A 21,677-nucleotide genomic window follows, 5' to 3' on the forward strand; every position below is an offset into this window, starting at 1 on the left:
CATTATTTAAATTTTGTCAAGTCCCTGAGTATTTCCTTGGTAATTTTCTCTGCCTTTGCAATGACTTCTTCTATGCCACCAACCATGTAAAATCACTACTCCTACCAAATTTTCATATAACTCATACAGTACTCCCTGTCAAATGTTAAACACCATAAATAATATCATATGACAGTTGGAACTTGGAAGTAGAAGAGAAACAAAGAACATAACTGAAAGCCTTACTCATCGTCGTCTAATCAAACCCAGAAAAGACCTACGTCGCCGGAGAATGATCACAGATTATCGCTTCTTGGAGACACCAACGGTCTTTCCCCTACGTACAGTAGTCTTAGTGTATTGTCCATGAAAACAGAGACCCCATTAGTGATGAAGACCTTAATGGTATCTGCAACAACAATTTAAAGCCAGAGATTAATCTTAGGATACCTCAGGATCAGTTATGAGTAATTTTCGCTGAAAGGAATAACTTGAAGAATCAGATTAATTAGAAATTACAAAAAATATAAATAGACATAGAGTCCCAATTGGAAAAGAAATTGCAAAGAGGAAGAGAGATAGATTGATTCCGTTATGGTGCAGATTGAGAAAATGAGGAATGATCAGTTATGAGTAATTCTCGCTAAAAGAGATAAAGTGAAGAATCATATTAATCTTTTTTCAAACTTAATAAACCGAGATTAATCGTGTTATTGGATATTCATTTCGTATTTATTTGAAGAGAAAGTAGGAGAAGGAGTTTGTGGCTATATTTACTCTTAGGTTATTGGATATTGGATATTCATCATCACTACATCTAGTATTTTTCGTGATCTAATATTTTACATCTGCTATTTTTAATCAATCTATTTAATTAATATCAACAAAAATGGAAAAAAGTAAAAAAGATAAAGAAAGAATGTTTTTTTTGGACTCAAATTGAATGTATTATTAACTAGTAGGATTTGCATCCTCATAAAGGGTGTTCATCAGCCAATGTAGTATTATAGAAGAAACAAAATCGCTAGTATTGGAACGGGCTTGCTTTGCTACCAAATGGGCAGCACCGTTCGCTAAACGAGAAATAAAAGAAACTTTAAAATTAGAGTATGAGGACAATAGCATCCTGCAATCATGAATTATTGAACCGAAATTCGGATAGGTCCATACAAGAGGAGTTAGTAGCATCAACAACCATTTTGGCGTCTGTCTCAAAAACAACATGTCTATAATTTTGATTGGCAAGCCAAAGCATGCAAGTACGTACTGCTAATGCCTCTAGCACCTTAGGTTCCTTGATTCCGTTGATCACGCTGCTGTTGTAAAACAATAGTGACCCTGCGACATCTCTCACTACCGCTCTTAGCCCGTTGCACCTATCATCCGCGAATACCGCGATATCTGAGTTGCATTTGACAGTTCCTGTGGTTGGCAGAGTCCACTTCGTTACTACTGGTGTTGCTGGTGCGTTTGTCCTTCGTGTCGACTGGAACTGAAATGCCCGCCACTCCTTGTAACCGTCGAACACTTTCCGCCAGTTGCTCGCTGCTGGCCACCACTCGCCCTCCCATAACACCCGGTTCCTGTATTCTCATATAGTTTGTAATCCACAACAGAGCCTCACCTCAAGTACAAATATTATTTTTAATCAATAAAAATCGAGGCGTTCACATCGTTACTGTTTTATATTATATATAAATATATATAGATTTTGTAAATATTTTTTATTTTTAAACTTTTTTAATTACTAAGTTATTTTTGAACTTGTATTAACTTTCACGAGGTTCTTAAAAATTGGTTCGGTTAGTAAACCGATCCATGCTCACTCAACCTTATCATTTAGGGTTCTTTACATTGGCATGGGTAATATGACGGGTCGGTTCAAATTATCCGACAGGGTTTAAAAGGTTTCTACATGGGTTTTAGGGGTCTTCTGTGTTCAATTTCACGATTCTCTTCTATGTGGCATTCCAACAGTAAGTCGATTGAATCACCATGAATGCAGGTTTCAGAACACCCATATACATGTTAGTCTCTCTCTCTCTCTCTCAGTCTAGGTTATGCTTTTCTTTTCTTTCTGTACTGTTTTCGGTTTCGATTAATTTCCGATTGTTGCGTTTGAAATTTAAATCCATATAATGTAGATATGGCTTCAGAAGATCCAGTAAAGCTCTCGCCAACGAGTCCCTGTTGTACAGTGGTATGTTCTATTCTCCTTAGTAGATGATATATTAAGTGCGTGAGCTTACTTCTTTGTTGAGTTGTATAATCTATGGCTTTTTCAGTGGAAAGAGAAGTGTTCAAAGCTAGAAGTTGGGAGGAAACATTTAAGACAAGCTGTTCAGATTCTCAATGAACAAGTTGACAAGATTCAAGCAGATAATACCAGTCTAAGGAAAGGTAATATCTAAATTCTTTTAAATTGTATATTGGAAATAAGCCTGTAATGCACATTTAGCTATTCAGCAATCAATAGTCATGTTCTTGGTACGTCTAGGGTTGAGCGTTTGAAACTTTAATTGTGAAAATAATTGTATTCGGGTTTTGGGGGGAACCTCTAGTATTTTTTTTCATCTATTTTTTGTCAACTGTCAGAGTAGCTACTTTTGTGTTATTCTTGGTTTCTACTAAACTTTTATAATATGGATGATGGAGAGGACAGAAACTAGTCAAAATCAGTCAGTCTTTGAACAGTTTATGTTTAGAACTACATGTGGAGAAGATAATAGAATTTTCCTTAAATCTTTGCTGTACACATGCTTATTAGTATAGCTAGTTAGAAACTTATACATATGGAAGAAACAGAGGGTCATAGTGGCAAGCATTGTGACTTGAGAGCACTTTATACATGTTGCAGCATATGATGAAGAGCTGGCACGAGCTGAAACGGAGAAAGCTGGGAAAGAGAAAGAACTAGCTCTGAGAATTTCTTTTGAGAATGAGATTGCTTCCTTGAGGTCTGAAATATCCTCCTTCAAACAAAATGATTCTGAAGATAAGAAGCGGGAAATCAAGCCTCTACAGGATCATCTGTCTAAAGCGGAAAAGGAAATCACTCAGCTCAAAGCGCTCCTTGAAAAGGAGAAAACAAGGGCAGATTCTGAAAAGAAAAATGCTGAGACACAAAAGATAAGTGCTTCTGAAGCATGGAAACAGATGAAATCTGAGAAGCGGAAGGCCAGTGACATGAAGAAGCTTGCTAATGTTGAAGGGAAGAAGGCTGAGGAATATCAAATTCAGCTGGAGGCATTGAGAAAAGAAGCTGAAGAAGCAAAATCAAAGTTGGTCTCTAAGATATCAAACTCTGACGAGGTTAGCAAAAAGTTAGAAGCAGAAAAACTTAATGTGATAAAAGAGAGAAAACGTGCTGATCAAGAGATGGTTAAAGCCGAGAAGCAAAGGAAACTTGCAGAAGCATATGCGAAGAATATCATAGAAGAAAAATCTCGTGCTGAAAATCTCTTACAGCGGTTGGAGGATGCTGGAAGAAATATTGAGGAGCTAAAGGAGAAAAATAGCTTTATATCGTCCAGAAATTGCAGTGAGCTTCCTGTTGATCAACATGATCAAGGTGGCATCATGGCCTTGAAATCCGAAATCCCCTCTTTACAGCAAACAGGAAGTGCAACTGCTAAGGACCAAATGAGGGAAAAGGAAATCAATGTGCTCAAGGAGCTTCTTGATAAAGAGAAAAAAAAGGCAGAATCTGCAAAAAAGTGTGCTGCAGAAGCAGGAAAACACTTGAAAGCTGAAAAGACCAAGGCTGATAAAGAAAAGAAGAACGCCGATACTGAACGAAAGAAGGCTGAAGGATATCAAACTAAGTTTGAGGCACTGAGGAAAGAAGCCAATGAAACAAAGACAAAGTTCTTGTCTGAGATTTCTGAGTTTAAAGAAGCAAATCAGAAGTTAAAAATGGAAAAATCGCAGCTATCTTGTCAGCTTGAGGAAAGTAGGCATAAAACTGCAGAACTGCAAAAGCAAGTAGATGAACTTTTATCCTCTAGAAGTGTAATTGAGACTCCTACTGTTTTACCTGTCAAAGATGTCAACTCCAAAACCAGAAAACTGAAGCTTGTACAGGAAAAACTGAAGCTTGAAAAGATGCGGTTGATGTATGCCAAACAAATGGCTAAGTTGGAGAAAAACCGGAGTAGTACTCTACAACAAGAACTAGGTTCTATAAAGCTGGATTCAGTTAAAATCTCACAACGGCTGGATGCACTGAACAAATGGTTATTGTCTGGCACTCAATACAGAGAGGACTTCGAAAAGGTCAGTCTCTTACTCTCTTCATTTGCATCATTTCCAACATGGTTATTAAAGGCACATGGCGCACTAAGGCCCTAGGGGTCTTGGAGCCTTGGCGCATGGCGATGGCGATGACCTGCGCCATAACGAGACCAGGCGCACTTACAAAAATATATATATATATATATATATATATAAAACAATAAAACTAACATGAAAATGCAATGAATACTGAATCATGACAATATTCTTAAGCATAAATAAATTTTAAAATGCAAAACAAACCCCATGTTAGAAAGCTAAAGCTGAATACTAACTCCTAAGTTCTACTCCTGATCAAAACTCTCCAAATTAATCACTCCTGTTGAATTTGAATTCCCTTGGCTGCTTTGTCTTGGTTTGAATTCGTTTTCTGTGTTTTGTTCTACTAACTTCTTCCTCTTGTAATAAGACTTTGTCGCTGCCTCTTCTAACTGTCTCTTCCTCTTCTAATTAATTGAAATGTATAATCTCTCTCTTCCTTTTTAATATTTGTTTTTTCTCATTTGGGACCCATTCAGAACACTTGTTCCATATTTGTAACTGTCAAAAAAACCATAAAACTGCCCCTAACTCACTAAGGCTCACCTTGGTGCGCCTTTGGCAACTTCTGCTTGGCGCAAAATGGGGGTGTCATGGCGGTTGCGCCACGGCAGTTGCGCCACGCCATGGGGGTGTCATGGCGCTAAGGCCTGCGCCTGGTGCACCATGCGCCAAAGGCGCGCCTTTAATAACTATGATTTCCAAAACCTTTTTATTATTCTTAATTTGTAATTACATAAGCAAGCACAAACATTAGTGATAATCCCCAGTAGAAACTGGTACTATTCTATTCAGCATTTTTTATAGATTTGATGATTGTGGCTAGGAAACTTATTGAAAAAAAAAAGAACATACAGGTTTTGGTATTTGTTTCTGCACTTTGTGCTGCTGGTTGAGTTTTCGAGATTCAAGAATGCCTGCTGTCTCTTTTGTAAAAGGATCCCCAATGCAGAGAGCATATAGTTGCTCTCAGTAATGCTCTGTGTGAAAAATTTAGAAATGCAATGCTTGATCAAATATATATTAATAATATTATCAATCAGCTTCCCTACTATGTGGATGAGAAAAAGAGCTCGCCATCTCTTGTTTGTTTCTTTTTTTCATTTTCTTTACCACAAATATTCCTCCAGATCACATATTAAGCACCATTTTTTCTTCCATGTTGAAGCATTCAAACATACGAGAAATGGGCTACTGAGGTCCCACATTCAATAATAGAAAAAGTGATATTTCTCATTCCACATTAATTTAATGCAATTAGCAAACACATATTTATCCCCACATTGGTTATTCTTTTGAATTTCTAGTTCAAATTCTGGCTAGTTTGATGTTGGATTGGCTGCTTCCATGCCATTGTGATCCAATGTACATCTGATAATCTTGTGGCTTGAATGTCTACTTGTGAGAACTTCCATTCTAGATTGCAATTTTGTGTCTTTGCTTGGAATTAGTTGTTTCCTCCTGTCATCAACATCTGGACAGATTCTGCATTTCTTATTTTCATTAGTTAACCAGTTATTTGATGAATTTCACAGGCTGGGTTATCAGCAAACATGCAAAAGTCACCATTGAAGAGGAAACTCTGCGATTTCGAACCATTTCAGATGTACGCTCAGAGTGAAAGTGAACTTCTTAAGTGTAGCTGTGGGGCTATGACTTCATCTGGTCCTTTTAGGCAAACTCTTCACTGTACTGATGAAATGCTCCCTACATGTGAAGGGAATCGTACTGAAGCCTTTTCAGGTATTCATTCTAAATTGAAGCCTCTGCAGGTAGGCTCTTACCAAAAATTAATAAAGAGTTCTGCAATAAATTCCAGTTCAGCATCTTTTTCTGATGGTCAGTTGGTCGGCTCACAGGTTAAGGGTGCTTTTGTTTCTGCATCAGATAAATGGGTAGAGGAAAACTGTGATGCACAAACTTCTTCTGGCATATCTAGTGAAGTGACAAAAATACAATGCAATGAAAATCTTGCTATGGTGGCTGAGAATAGTGTGAGAAGCCCTCCTTGCGTTGATGCCCTTGGAAGAGTTAATGGACATGGCAGAAAGTTTATGGGGATCTGTGATGCTATTGAATCTGTCAAATATTTATATTCAGAGGGTAAGAAGTTGCATATGCAGATGGAGGAGAAACTCTCTATCTTGCATGGTATATTACACAAAGAAATGGGCAAACCACCAGAAGAATCCAAGTTTGTTGAAGTTGGTGTACAGTGCGGTTCATTTGCTAAGCATGATGGGGGTCACAAGAAAAGAAAGGTGCCTCATGATGAGAGAACAATTATTAAGGATTTGAGCTGCAGAGATGAGCAGGAGAAGATTATACAAATTGGAAATGCAATTTCTGACGAAGCAACTGCTGATAGACATGTTTCCCCTTCTGACATTGAATTGTTGGGAACCCCACAGGAACCCATCAAGGGATCAATTGCTTGTTTTGGAAGTGATCTTGAACCTATAATTATGGTTGGTGATGCGAACGATTGGGATTATATGAAGTTACTAGACCTGGACAATAGTTCTGATGAGGAATGTTACAGGAGAGCAATGGAAAGGCCCTTGTCCCCTACTCTCCCTGAGGTTGAGATTCGTAGTGCAGAAATATTTGATGTGGATAAGTCTCATATAGGTGATAGCTTGGATAGAGGATTGCCAAATGACATGGAAATTTTATTGCCTTCTCATAGTTTTGACGTCATTAAAAACGTGGATGTTAGTTCCAATGATTGTAGATATGAAGCGTCAGGATTGGAAAATGAAAGAGATTCTAATAGACAGTTAAAGAACACAGAAGTGGCTCCGTTATCAATTCTACCTAGTTCCAGTGATGGTGGTCTGGTTTCTTCAAACATTTCTTCCATAAGCAAACTTGAATCTCAGCATGACAGTATTCTTACATACTGTGTGGTGTTTTCTGATATTAAGAACTGTGGAAGCATTTCTAGAATATTTACTGTCACAAGGACTTGCTGGTTGAGCTGCTCTGTGGAAACTGAAAGAGATTGCATTGTGCTAAAGTTTTTGCATATTCTCAAAATGGAAGAGAAACTTTTACCCAAGTAAGTATCCGTATCTATTTTAAAATTCATTAAGGTACTAAGTCCCCATTGATTTTTTTATAAATGTTTAAAGAAGTCGTCATTGAACTGCACCTTTTTTTTGGATCCAAATACAACTCTTTTTCATAAATATGACAGTTTGAAAACAAACTAGTAGACTAGTTAGCAAAATTATCTGATGTCATAAACACGACATTATGATAATCCATTTCATGGCAAGTTTGTGACTTAGACACGCTTAAACTTTTAAAAATGGTGCATTGTGACAAAAAACTAGAAGTTATGAATATGAACGAACTGTTGATTACTTGTCTTCTAGTATATGTAAATGTATTTGCTATAACAAAGTTTATTATTAGATGTACATTCATTTATAATCAGCTTCTATGATTTTACTGATAGAGTTGTTAAACATTTCATGCGTTTATGATGATGAAATTAAGCATTTTGTGTTGCCTTATTTTAGGGAGAAGGCTTCTGTTCTTTTCACGTTGCTGCTGCTGTGTTTTTCGGGTAGCTTTGGAAGTTATTCGGATAAGGATTTTATCTTCCGCTCAGATTCTTTTTCTGCCCAAATTAAAGCAGGTATTATATTTATTTGGTATGATTGAATATTATATCCTAGACAAAATTATCTTGTCTTTGCATTTTATGAGCTAATGCTCTTCAATTATATTATTTCTTTTATTCTTATTTCATAACCATTAGTGTTTTTATGTAGTGATGTCCGATGTTGAGGTGAGAAGCTTGTTTATGGACTTGTGCTGTATGGATGGTCTGCTTGGTCTATTTGAGGATTTTCTTTTAAATGGGCAATTAGTGGTGCATACTGGCGTGTCATCTGAAGCATCGAGTGAATGTGATACAAGGATGAATATCTTTTTGGATGGCATAAACATAAGTTTGTCCTATGAACTGGCTTCAGATGACCAGTTGTTGGCGGGGAGCACCATAATAGCTTTGATCTGTACCGCAATAGACAGGATTGAGCTTATTTGTGAGGCTTCTTACAACCTTTTGAGGATTCACAAATATGACAATAATGTTCTACTAATTATCCTTCACATTTTTGCAAATTTCTCTGGGAAGAAGTTTTTCTCCCTTAAGGAATACAGCTTGACAATGACTGTATTAAAGTCAATAGTAACGTATCTTGAGAGGGAAATTCCATCACTTGCTTCAACTTGTCATTCATCTTTGCATGAGGCTAAAGTTTCGTTCCACCCTTGCGCTGAATGCCCATTTGATGCAGTCTCGATGGATATGGTTTTGTTGGTTTTATCAGAAAAGCTCCATTCTTATGCTCGTGTAACTTTCCATCAAATGGAAGTGGATAGCTTATCAAATTCTCATGATGTCTATTGCAAAGATAACGCTAAACATAATACAAGTGAAAAAGAAGTTTCTTGTGGCCTTGACGTGAATTGCGATGCATACTGTGTTTTAAATGCATCTGTTATTCCTACTGCTCATTCCGACTCCGTCAGTAGTGGGGCTTTATGTGAGCTGAGTGATGTGCTTTCGTTGGTGGAACTGCTTGCTCGCTACATGGTATGTTGATTTACCTTTTTTGATATGTTGTTAAAAGTGCTATCATTCACCTCAACGTTTTCTTCTTTTTTTTCTAAATTTAATAAATTATCCTCTCCATATGCAGAGCTGGGAATGGACATCTGGCAAAATTATCCCTGTGTTGCTGGAAATTTTGGAAAAACCCATTCAAGATCACTTTGCTATTGCACTCTTTATTCTCCTGGGTCAGCTTGGGAGGTATGCTTGCTATGATCCATGTGCATGTGATGCTTAGTATGGTATTTTTGTTATTTTTTGTTCTTCCATAGAAAACGTGACCCGTAGAACCAATGGTGGGATTTCTATTACCGAGATCCTTACCTTTAGGACTTCAGATATAATTATCTATTCCTTAAAACTGCCACTCTCCCTTCATTTTATATTATCCACCATACAAAGGCCATATCAAACAATGTGGTATCCCGGCCCCTGGGTGCTATTTTCCTCTGGTCATGTTCTAAAACATAGACTATATTTCCGTAAATTTTCATTACTATGTGAAGTTGCAATAGGATTGTGAAACTCAATAACTGGATTAGCCAATAAATTTATGAACCGGGCGTAATTTGTGTCTGGGATGTTGTGAGAATAAAGAGGGAACAGTTTTAGAAAGAGTAGAGTATTTAGAGGAATAGAGTAGAATTACAGACATTGTTTTCTGTCATTGATTATTGTTTTATCTTCAACTATAGCTCTTGTATGTCTTTATATAGAACTTGGTTATATTTTGTTACTAGTTAGTTAACTACTCCCTCCGGTCATATTGTTTTAGGATTATCAATTTGTTCTTTTTTATATGACGTTTTATATTATTAAAATGCACTTTCGACATTTTGTCTCTCTCAATTTTGCCCTTATTAATGTAAATAATTCTAATTAAGACATGAAGTATGGAGGGTAAATTAGTTATTTAATAGTCTAATCGATATTTCATTGGTTTTGGTAAAAAAACCTTAAGCGACATCAATTAGAGACCAGAGGGAGTACAGTTTAGCTCAGACTTACAACCCGATCCCTAAACTTATTATTTTAAGAGGAGCAGGGAAAGTAATTAGTTAGTAGCTAGCTCGGTGATCTATCCCTTTGCAATGCTAATTCCCAAATTAGCTCTGAGTAAACCAAGAGCTGCTAGATTGACTGAATCTATTAGCCGACTACTGATATTGATTGGAAAGTCGACCCAAATTAAAAGAACACCACCCCAAACACGAGAAGAACTGGAAATACTGATATTTGATTCAATAGAACCTGATGATAGGGCTATAATAGAGCAAGCCGAGCTTTGACCTGCTCATGCTCGGCGAGCTCAATATCTGGTTCGTGAGCTGTTTGTTGATTCTGTTCATGAGCTTTGCTCCCGAACAGTTCATTAATTATGTCCATTTGATTTTTTTTAACACAAACTACATAGTTCTGAAACCTATGTAGCTAAAGTTTACACAAAACTACCTGATTTACATTCCCCTTTATAGAAATACTATTTTCAAAATAATAATGGAACCAGGCTTGCTCATTAACATTATATTCGAGCTTGTTCATGAACCTATAACCGAGGTTGCTCGCGAGCTTTCAAGCCGAGTTTCAATAAGTTTCACTGAGCTTTCAAACACGGTCGGGCTTTTATTGAGCCGAACGACGAAGCGGCTCGGCTGATTTACAGCCCTACCCGATGACAGATATGGTAGTACACAGAAGAATTATGAATTATTAATCCGGCTATGATAATGCTATAGATAAAATTCACAGATAGGCAACTTAGGAAAATTTTAGAGTACTTCTTGATTAATACTCCCTACCAATTAAGTCATGCCACATGTAAATATTTTTTTTCCATTACACCAATCATCTTCCATGTAGTGGTAGGCAACATGATTTTCATTGGTTGGGTGTATTACTCTCGGAGTACTGTAAAATATCTCGGCAACTTATCTATGTTTAAGAATCACATGTTCCTTCTGAAGTTAGCTCATTTTAGCATTCTTGGAAAAAAGAAAAACCCCTCTTAGATTTTGGGTTTGCCTTGAAAACATTATTCACTTTTCTCTTTATGATTCATGTACTATTTCAAAACTCGAAACTCGAAACCTGTAAATTCACAGATAGGTTGTGTTTTCGAGTGTCAAATTGATCAACTCTGTTGTGTGACACGCAGGCTTGGAGTTGCTGCACATGGTTACGAGGACAAGGAAGTTGAGAACCTAAGATGCAAATTATCCAATTTTCTACAGCTAGACAAGACCATCAATTCCTCGTCTACATCTATGTCTACGTCTATCACCATCCAAATCGCGGGTATCGTCTCTTTGCTGCAGCTTTTATCTGTTGATGTTGAAGGTGTTATCAAGAGTGATTCGAAGGTTCAAAAAGTCGCAAGTCAATCTGATGTTGATCATATTAGAAAGTGGTTTTCTTTACTAAGCCAGGAGCAACAGAACTTGGCACTTGATGTTTTAAAGTCAACTGAAGAAGGATTAATCCATATTATGAGTTTAGGTAGGTTTTTGGGTTAGTTTTGTGCCTTAAAAGACTAGGAATTTACCAAAAAGGGAGCAATTTTTGAGTAAGCTTCCTATTGTTGATACAAATCTGTAAATTTTTGAACTTTTATTGTCTTAATGCTTGGATGACTTGATTAAATTGATTGGGTAAATTACACCCGTGGCCCCTTCTTTTCCTTTACTTTCATTATGGCTTCTGAACTTCAGACTCTGTTATTAATGCCCCTTGGACTTTGCACCTTACTGACAGGTTAAATGCGTCGTGGTCACTGAACTTTCATGTTTGTCTTAAAATGGTCATTCAACTTCAAATTTATCTCAATAAAATTATTCATCTTTGAATTTTGTCTCAATAAAGTTATTCTAGCAACTTCAAAAGCAAAAATAGATCAAAAAAGTGATGTGGATGTCTGTATATGGATCCTAATGATCAAATGAATTTGGTCATTCACCGTTAATTTTACTTAGTTCTAACTTTAGTCATGTGTTGTCAAAATTTTGAAAAAACTGCCTTAATTATTATTTAACTATCATATCAGACCTTTCAAATAAGTTTGTCGATAAATTGAAATAACTTTGTATATTTTTTATTGTTTTTTTGTAACTATATTAATAACATAGTAAATATTTTTGACAATTTGATAATATTTTTTTTTTGTGTGATTAACTTATATGTAGCAGATTTAGTAGCATTTTAACAGAATTTTTATAATTTTGTTAGTAATACACTAAATATTTTAGATATAATTGATATTTGGAAGGTCTGAAGTTGAGTAATAGTTAAATACCAGTCATTTTATAATTTTCGATAATGTAAGGCTAAAATTGATTTTGTTTAGAAACGTTAGGGTTACATGTGTGACTTCCCTTAAAACGTTAGGTTACCGAATCTGAACTTGTCTAAGTGTCCAAATCGTCTTGACAATCCTCTGTTGTATTAACCTGTAAAATAGAACCGGAGGTCAGACGAGGCCGGAGCCCGACGAACCCGTTCTGATGTCTATGTCAGTTTATGATTCAAGAATCCTTATGAATTGAGGATATTCATGTCCCGTAAGGAATCTATGTCTTGGCATGAATCATTTGTCATGTCGAAAGTTTCTTTGTTGGAGGAAGCTGAAGCCTTTAAAAACGACCTTGGACATACTCATTTGGTGATCTTTAGTCTCAAAGGGGATGGTGCTAACGTCATCCATGTGATCAGGGCCTGCTTGCCTTTAAGGTAGCCAAGGCCACCGCCTAGGGCCCAAAAAAAATTGGGGCCTCATATGTGTTTTTAGTTTAATATAATAGATTATAAATTTCCAAAATAAATTATATCATATATCATGAATTATCAACGAATTAGACTTATCCTGGAACTTAAATTTATAATATATAGGATAAAGGTTACAGGAGAAGGGCTCTTGTGAGAACCCTTTCTTAGGTGAGGACACTTCTTAGGTGAGAACTAATTAAAACTACGTAGTTTTGGGGTATTTTTTTGACAAAACGGTGAGTTCCATGTGAGAAGTCGCGCGTTTTTGAAGTTGAAAAGATTTGTCTCTTCGTTCTTCGACTTCTTCCTCGACTCCTTCGTTGTTTCCATCTTCTCTCATTTCTACAGTCGATCAACTTTGGTTTTGATAGAAGATTTGCTTTCTGCATTTCATTAATTATGCCGTGTATTTGTTCCTCTGAACTTTGGTTAGTTGTTTATCGTCTTCGTTTTTTCTGTTCATTGTTTTTGTTTGCATTTTTTCGCTTTTTCGTTTTTTTCCATGAATTTGTTCGTCTGAACGAGGTTTGTTGCTTTATGTTCTTCGTTTATTTTGTTGTTTTATGTTCTTCGTTGATTTTGATAGCGATTTTATGTAGTTTTTTTATTTTCTAGGGTTTCGTTTGTTTGAACTTTATGAAGAAGTTTCTGTATGTGTTTTCTATGTTTTTTGTATTCAAATGTATTTAGTTTGAGAATGTTTTTATGTTGTTTTATTATTGTTTTATATTTTGTGTTTGTTGTTCTAAAATTATGAACGTATGTTCTGTTAATGGTATATTGTTTTTGTTTTATGGTATAAGTTTGTTCTATATTTGCATGTGTTTGTTCTAAAATTTTGAACAATTGTTCTGTTAATGAGATATTGGTTTTGTTTGGGGGTTTTGCTTGTTTGAACTTTCAAAGTTTGTTGTGGTATTATTTTGTATGGTTTTTGTTCTAAAATATTGAACATATGTTCTGTTGATGAGTTATTGCTTTGTTAAATTAGTTTATGTTTTGTTGATGAGTTATTGCATTTGATGGATGAAATTATTGAAGAATATTGTTCTGATGAAGATATGAAAAATAAGAAGAAAGGTAAGAGTGTTGTTCCTGTTGAAGCTATAAGTGGAAAAAGACAGACATCTAGAAGATTTAAGAGGACTTCTAAAAGACCTTCCATTTCTAAAAGACCTTCAATGTCAGCCATTCCTGCTGACAATGATTTGCTCTCTAGTTATGTTGTTCCGTCTAATAATTTGTTGAGGCGGCAAACAAGGAGTCAATCTATCAAAGGTGCGTTGAAGCAAGAAACAAGTAGTCAATCTAGTAAAGGTATGTTTAGACGACAAACAAGGAGTCTATGTAGCAAAGGTTTTGATTCTACTCAAGTTTCTGAACCTTCTGTTGATGGTTTAAAGGAAGACGTTGATGCTAGGAAGCTAAAGAAAGTTAAGTTTGCAAGAAACATAAATGTTGCTTCTAGGTTTTTAAAGAAGCGGAAGAAGGTTGTTAGTGCAGGTGATGATGAAAATATTTCTAAAAGGAATAAGACTGCTCTTGGTCAAAGAATACCTCCTAAACAGTTTATTGGTATTCTTAATGATATTCCAGAGACTCATAAGAATGCAATTAGACGGATTGGATTTGGTGGTTTTTTGGATTTAAGTTTAGATGTTCATAATGCTTTTTTTTGTGAAAGACTTGTCAATAGTTTTAATGTAGATAGGTGTAGCCTTATGTTGGGTAATAGTGAAGAGTTGAAGTTTGTTAAGGAAGATTTTCAAGCTGTTTATGGCTTGCTTTGTGGAGGTGTAGAGATTGAGGAGCCCCAAGATGTTGGGGAAGATGATTGTTCAGATTTTTTTGCTGAATGAAGGTCTTATTTTGGGCTTGTGAGTGGAAGTCCAATTAATAGTACTGTGATTGCTAAGCTGAATGATCTGAAGACGAAACCATTGTGTGATGAGTTTTTGTTGCATTTCGTATTCTGTGCGGTGAATTGTTGTATTCGTTCAACCAAGAACCAGGCTATGAACTCTAAATTTCTTTATAGTTGTAGGAATGTTAATGAGATTGTAAATTTGGACTGGTGTTCTTTTGCATATAAGCATTTGTTGGATTCTGTCAGTGATTGGAAGAGGAGTCCTACTTTTTTCACAGGTCCCCTTCCTTTCTTGTTGGTAAGTATATTTTTTTTATTATGTGTTTGACAATATTTGTTGGTTGTTTATTTTTTAATTTGTGTTTAACTTGTTCATTTTTGTTATTTTTTTCTAGATAAGTTATTTTGATAGGCTTCAATGAACTAATGTTGTTAATCCAAGAGATTATCCATTGATATCTGTTTGGAATAAAGAACGAATTCAAAAGAGGATGGCTTTGGAGAAATTAAGGGGATTTGGAAGTGGGATTGTGTTAAATAGAATATTGGTAGGAGAAAACTTGGTAAGAGAAGGTATGTATGGGGACGAAGGAAATTTGGAAAGAGAAGCAGTGAATAGGAATGAAGATAAACAAGATGCTGAAGTTGGCAATAAGAAGGAATGTGGAGAAGCTTCTTCTAGTGGACCAGCAGAAATTTTTGTACGTTATTATAGCTTTCCCTTTGTTTTTAAATTTTAGAACATTCTTATTAAATTTTAGAACATGTTTATTAAATTTTAGAACATGCTTACTATTATTTATAACTTGCCATGTTTTTTTAATTATGGTTTTGTATATGCAGGAATTTCTTTCTAAGTTCCAATCATTAGCTAAAGAACTGGGTTCTAAAGTTAATGAAATGTATGTTATGTTGAAAGAAGCTAATGTTGTTTTTGGTGAAGATGGTACAAGCGTTGAGATGGGTAATGTGATAAAGAGTTTATGGAGTAAATATACTCGAGGCAATGAAGATCCAGTTAGTCAAAGTGAAGGAGGGAAAGAAGAAGTTGTTAATGAGAACAAAGCTGAAAGTAAAAAAGATACAGGAATGACTGGAGATTTTGAATGTGATTTGTCTAGTCAAGATAGTCATCCTTATCTTAATTCTGAATTTTTTTGATGAGATAGATGCTTTAGTTGAAAGAATAAAAAGAGAGAAGAAAGATCAGAGAGAAAGTGAAACTCCAATGAAGAAATCTGAAGAAAAATATTCTTGTCCAAATTTTAATTTGTTGAGTCAAGAGTTGCATGATTTGGTTGGAGCCGAAGGTGGATCTACACAAACAAAAAATTTTGTTGAGAAAGTGGATGTTGTAGATGTGAAGAATAATTCTGATCCTGAAGTAATGTATGTGATAAGAATTATTTTATATTTTGTTTATTTTTTTTAATGTTTGTTATATTTTAGAACATATGCCTTATTGTTTAGGACATAGGTTTTATGTTTCTGATTATCTTATTGCTTTTTTATGTTTTAAGGTGGTTTGTTTTGTCAACAGGTTTGTTGTTGATGATGAAGTTGATAACGTGATGATAGAAGATGTTGTGGATGTAGATTTACAAGCTTTGCCTAGAAATATTCCAGATAAGTTACAGAGTCTGTGTAAATGGGCTAATTCCGAGTTGGTGAAAGACAATTTTGTTAGCTATGTTGTTGGTGAAGAATTGTTTGGACATGCTGCTAAAGCATTATTGTTGAGGCAGGATATATATTCTTTGGTTCATATGGAAGAGATAACTTGCAACGTTATAATTTTCTATATGAGGTATTTTGTTTTTGAAATATTATAGTTTTATTTATATTAGTTGTAGTTGATTCTTACTATGTACTTTTGTGTTTTTATGTAGCTACTTGTTTAATTTGTTGAAGAAAAGAGGAATGGACAAATTGTTTTATTTTGTCGATCCTTATTACACTTATTCAATTGGAAGTACTAAAACAGTAAGCCAACGCTCATATGAGTTGATGAATCGATTGAAGATATCCACGATGGATAAGTCTATCTTTTTGTGTCCATATAATACAGGGTATGAAATTTTAGTTATTTTATTTAATATTTTTGTAAGTAATTTTCTTTATTTTGAAATAATAATAGTATTATTTTCAGTGGACACTGGACGTTGTCAGTTATCGATTTGACGAATTTTAGAGCTTATTGGTTGGATCCGTTGAGAAGGAGTTTGCCAAGGGCAGATATATGGATGGATGTTGTGAATGAGTATGTTTTTTGTTTATATTTTGTTTTATAGTTTATTTGATATATAATTATGTTTTAAGATTAAGATTATGTACCTGATTTTAATGAATTTCATTTTAACAGCGCTATTCTATTATACTCTGGGAATGATCAAATTAAAGTCAAATGGACTGCACTTTTGGTAACTCTTAATTTGTATATTGGTTTTGTACATGTGTGAAATTGTTTAGAACGTAAAGGTTAGATTGATGTACATGATTTTAATGTTGTGCTTGTTGTGTTGTAGGGTGTGCCAGAGCAGAAAGATCATAAAACATGTGGTTTTTTTGTAATGCGGTACATGAGAGATATTATGATGGACAATGATTTGAAGTTTGCTGAAAAAGTATAGTCCACTTATAATAAATGTTTTGTTGCATTATTTTGAAATTATAGTTTGTTTTATGATATTAATTTTTTTATATTTTGTAGTGGAAAAGTAGGTGTGGTATGAAATATAGTCAAATTGATTTGGATGAAGTTCGGAAAGAGTTTGTGGAAGAAGTGGTAAGAGTAGGAGTTACTGGATTTGATGATTGTTTTACTGATGATGTTTCTAATAGTAATGCAATGTAAGTGATATTTAAAATTTTTTGTAATTTAGAATATCTGTATGTGTTTTTTGAACATATGGTTTATATTTTAGAACATGAGAATAAAATTTAAGAGTATGTGTTTTCTGTTTTGGAACATGGTTAATTTTTTTTCCTTTTTGTTATTTTTTTATGTTGTGAATAGGAGAGTAGAGAAAGATGTAGTTGAGAAAGCGCAAGAAGGTGGTGTTGGAAATCGTGCAAAAAGGATTTCAAAGTTGTCTGTGTATCTACAGTCTCCATTTTTTGTTGAGTCTGAGCATTTACTAAATAATATGCTTTGTTCGAGGAGAATGTTGGTGGAATATGCTTTCTGTAATGGAGACCCACAGTAAGATCTTAATTGAATGTTGTTTGTGTTAATTTGAATTTTCTTTAAGATATACTTATTGTTTTTATTTTATTCTGTTTGCTTTTTTTGAAGTGAGTTGTTGTATAGTGATTCTTTGTCCACAATCAATAGAGAGGAGATTATGACCTTGTCAGGAAAGAATCATTTGGTTTGTAATGTTGTTGATGCGTGGTCTCGAATATTGAATGGTGAAAGGAAGAGCAGGGGTCAAATTGCTGCGAACAGATTCTTCTTCTCTACTGTACCATTTGTATGTGTTTTTACTTTTTGATATTTTTTTTGTTAAAAAGAAATTGGATTATATTAATATGAATGTTGTATTTTTGTATAGTTGTTACTGTGTACAGATAAGGGAGTTCCTGGATCTACTAAGTACAGCGATAGACACGATGCTTTTTTTGAGAGGATTAGTTATGAACTTCGTGAGGCTAAAGTAGATAGTTTACAAAATTATCAGTTGGTAATTATATTAAAAGTAAATTGTGTTTTACTGTAATTTTTGTTTGAAATTATTATGATTGCTAATGATTTATCTTTTTAGGTGTTCTTTCCGGTTGTTCATGCTGCACATTTCTATCTTTTTGTTATCAACCATTTTACTGGAAAAATAGACGTTATTGATAACAAGGCTCTTGAGAAAGGTGTTCAACCTTCTAGTAAATATAAGGGTTTTGCAAAGGCTTTGGTAATATTACTCAACTGTTTTTTAGTTTTGTTATTGTGTTCTATATATTTATTATCATGTTCTGAAAAACTAACTGTATGTTCTGAATAGTTTATGATATGTTTTAATATTCATAAGATGTTGTTTTATGTTTTCCAGGTGAAAGCATATTCACTTTATATTAAAAGAGAAAGCCCTGAATGTTTGAATGATATCAGTGCTTATAGTGCAAGACATTTGAAGTTGAAGTGGAAAGACACAACCAACAATGATGATTGTGGTGTTTTCCTTATGAAGCATATGGAATTATATTTTGGACAAGATATTGATAAATGGGATATTGGAGTTGGAGATAACAATGTGAGTTTTTTTTTAATCTTTTTTATGATAGGTTGATGTTATTATTTTGAGAATATTAGTAATATTGATTTTGTAATATTGCAGGTTGATCCGTTGAAGAATTTTAGAGTTGAGTACTGTTGGAGGATTTTGTCAGATCCTGGAAACAAAGAAGTTGCTGCTGTTAATGGGAAGGCATTAAAATGGAAGAATGAACACTAATATTATTAGTTTAGTTAGTTATAATTTGTAATATATATGGGATAGTTATTGTAATTTTTATAAAATATATTGTAGAAGTTTCTGTTGGCAAAGTTTGTGTTTTATTTTTTAACATGTTATATATGTTAGAACATAAGACATATTTGTTGGAACATAAAACATATTTTTTGGAACATACACGATTTTGATAACCGCAATGAAGTGTAGATTTAATATATTTGTTTAGAGTGGAAAGGTGTGCAGCTTAGAGGCTTGTTTAACAAAATTGTAATCATATGGAAATTCATTAGAATAGAATGAGAAGCTTGAAGTTAAATTTTACTGTTATACATGTTTATATCCACTATAAACATGTTAGATTCATTTTGATACATGTCATAATGATCATATTTGTAATACTTAAAATATGATAATTATGGCACACGTCATAAATTGGATGGAATATAGATAAAAAGATAGAGGAACATGAAATAATTATTATACTTATAATACTTTGAAATATGTTAATTATGTCATTGAATGAAATACGGGTAAAAAGATAGAGAAATAAAAATAACAAATTTTAGAGAAATAAAAATAAGAAATTTTCAGCTTCTTACATAGAAAAAAAATAATTCTGTGACAATAAATTGTATATTGGAAATATTAAATCGTTGTTCTAAAACATGTATCATATGTTCTAAAAAATATATCATATGTTCTAAACAATATAAGAGATTAGTTGTTCTATTTTTCTGGACAGTTTCTGCTATCATGGTTAGCAAGCTGTTTACAGACTCTGCATAACCTCTTTTTTTTTTGGTTTTCCTCAACAGCTTTCTCTCTTTCACTCTTCAATCTTTTATCACCGTTTCCTTTTGGAACATGTACACATGTACCTTTGTTCTTTGATATTTTTGGTGCTTTGACATTAATTTCAGTTGGTACACTAGTTCCAATCAACATTTCAATGTCTTTATTTTTTTGTAAGAGTTCTGTTTTTCTCAGTGTCTTTTTGAGTGATGTTAGTTTCTAAATCCATTCTGATTCCTTGAAACTTCTTCACAAGATCCTTTATATTTTCCTCATTACCTTGAGCTAAATAGACACAAACATTAATCTCTGACCATAGTTGATTCAGCAATGTTTTCTTATCAATTGTAGCAGCACATTCTTCCATAAGATTTCTGTGCAGATTAATGTTTTTTTGACTTGTTGCTAATGTAGTCCATCTGTTAAGAACATACCTATTAGGAATTGATTCAAGCATTTTTGCCTTCCAAACCCACACCATGTGTCTACATGGTAAGCCTTGTCTTTCAAACTTCTTGCACGAACATTTTGTTTCGTCTTCAATGTTGCTGTACATAACCTGAAAGTTTTTTGATGTCCTTTGCTCTTTGATAGTGTAAATTTCGAAAGGAGGTTGTTTATAGAATCCGTCTATTCCACAAAAGAAAGAACCATTATAAACCTCTTCCTGAAACTCATAAAAGACAGTAGTTGTATAAACATCAGCTCCATGTCTTTCAATACCCATTGGTGTTTTGCATACATGTCTTTTATGTTTGGCATCATTGTCATTGTGAGCTTGGTTATGCCTTTGTGCATCCATTGCACTATCAAATCTAAAATAAAATTCTACAAGACTTAAATGAGAATTTGTAAAAGCAGTGAAAAAGTTGTTCTCGCTCTCTGAACTTGATGTAGTTCTCATAATTCTTCCTAGGAATAAGTCCCTGAAGTACGCTGGAATCCACATTTTTCTGATTTCAAATATTTGATCTAGCCATTTATGTTTTTCCAAATTAAACTCTGAAATGACTGCTTTCCATTTTTCATCAAATTCTTCAGGTTCAATCTCAACACTCCAGACAATTGGTTGAATCCTTTTTAAGAAATTGGTTTCTTGCATAATTGCACGACCTATTAAAAAAACCAGTAAGTATCTTCATTATATACAAAAAAAATTAACATGCCAATAATATATTGGAACATACAATTTAATATGTGATCAAAACATATAGTAGAACAATCAAGTAGTAAAATTTTTAATTGTAAACAATGCTTTGGAAGGCTTACTTATTTTATCATTCATCTTTTTCATAATGTGCCACATGCAGAATCTATGTTCTGTTTTTTGGAAAACATTTTTTATTGCAATCTTCATTGCTGGATCTTGATCTGTTATTAAGCATGTAGGTTCATTGCTTCCCATTGCGTTAAGAAACGTTTTGAAAACTCACTCAAATGATGCAATATCTTCTTTAGCAATGAAACAAGCAGCGAACGTAACACATTTTTTGTGGTGGTCTACTCCAGTAAAGGGGCCAAAGATCATGTTATATCTGTGGAAATAATATACAAATATTTGTAAATAAGAAAACTTTTTAAGAATATAAGAATAAGATTTTAGAACATGCCAATTAATATTTAGAACATTGCAATAAGAAATTGGTACATGTAATATTATACCTATTTGTTTGGTATGTTGTGTCAAAAGATACCATATCACCAAATAGAGCATAATTCTTTCTACAAATGGGGTCTGCCCATAAAGCTCTGAAGAGATGATCGTCTTCATCCATATCAAAGTCGAAAAAAAAAAGCAGACCATAGAAGTTTTTTCTTGCTGAAAATGTCAATAAACATTTGGGCATCTGACTCATAAATGTAAGCCTTT

The 21,677-nt window shown here is 34.1% G+C and overlaps 1 protein-coding gene across 3 annotated transcripts; it reads left to right on the forward strand.

The window, feature by feature from the left end:
* Positions 1–1,898: 1,898 nt before the first annotated feature.
* On the forward strand, positions 1,899–11,685 carry LOC136208589 (uncharacterized). Of its 3 annotated transcripts, none has more exons than XM_065999634.1 (10): positions 1,899–2,006; positions 2,124–2,179; positions 2,265–2,379; positions 2,837–4,254; positions 5,847–6,083; positions 6,171–7,372; positions 7,839–7,957; positions 8,094–8,923; positions 9,030–9,142; positions 11,097–11,685. In XM_065999634.1, the coding sequence occupies exons 1-10, from the start codon at positions 1,979–1,981 to the stop codon at positions 11,452–11,454; spliced, it is 4,476 nt and encodes a 1,491-aa protein (XP_065855706.1). In that variant the 5' UTR covers positions 1,899–1,978; the 3' UTR covers positions 11,455–11,685. The 3 variants fall into 3 exon arrangements, with proteins under 3 accessions (XP_065855706.1, XP_065855707.1, XP_065855705.1); XM_065999635.1 differs by having other exon boundaries at positions 5,847–6,054; positions 6,199–7,372; XM_065999633.1 differs by having other exon boundaries at positions 5,847–7,372.
* The last annotated feature ends 9,992 nt before the right edge of the window (positions 11,686–21,677 follow it).

This window comes from Euphorbia lathyris, chromosome 10 (genome assembly GCF_963576675.1).
Source record: "Euphorbia lathyris chromosome 10, ddEupLath1.1, whole genome shotgun sequence".
NCBI lineage: Eukaryota > Viridiplantae > Streptophyta > Magnoliopsida > Malpighiales > Euphorbiaceae > Euphorbia > Euphorbia lathyris.

Excerpts from the sequence above, each read along its gene's own strand:
- LOC136208589 (XM_065999633.1), top strand. The coding sequence starts at position 1,979 with ATGCAGGTTTCAGAACACCCATATACAT. Across the intron at positions 2,380-2,836 it reads TAATACCAGTCTAAGGAAAG|CATATGATGAAGAGCTGGCA; the intron begins GTAATATCTAAA and ends TACATGTTGCAG. Across the intron at positions 8,924-9,029 it reads AACTGCTTGCTCGCTACATG|AGCTGGGAATGGACATCTGG; the intron begins GTATGTTGATTT and ends CTCCATATGCAG.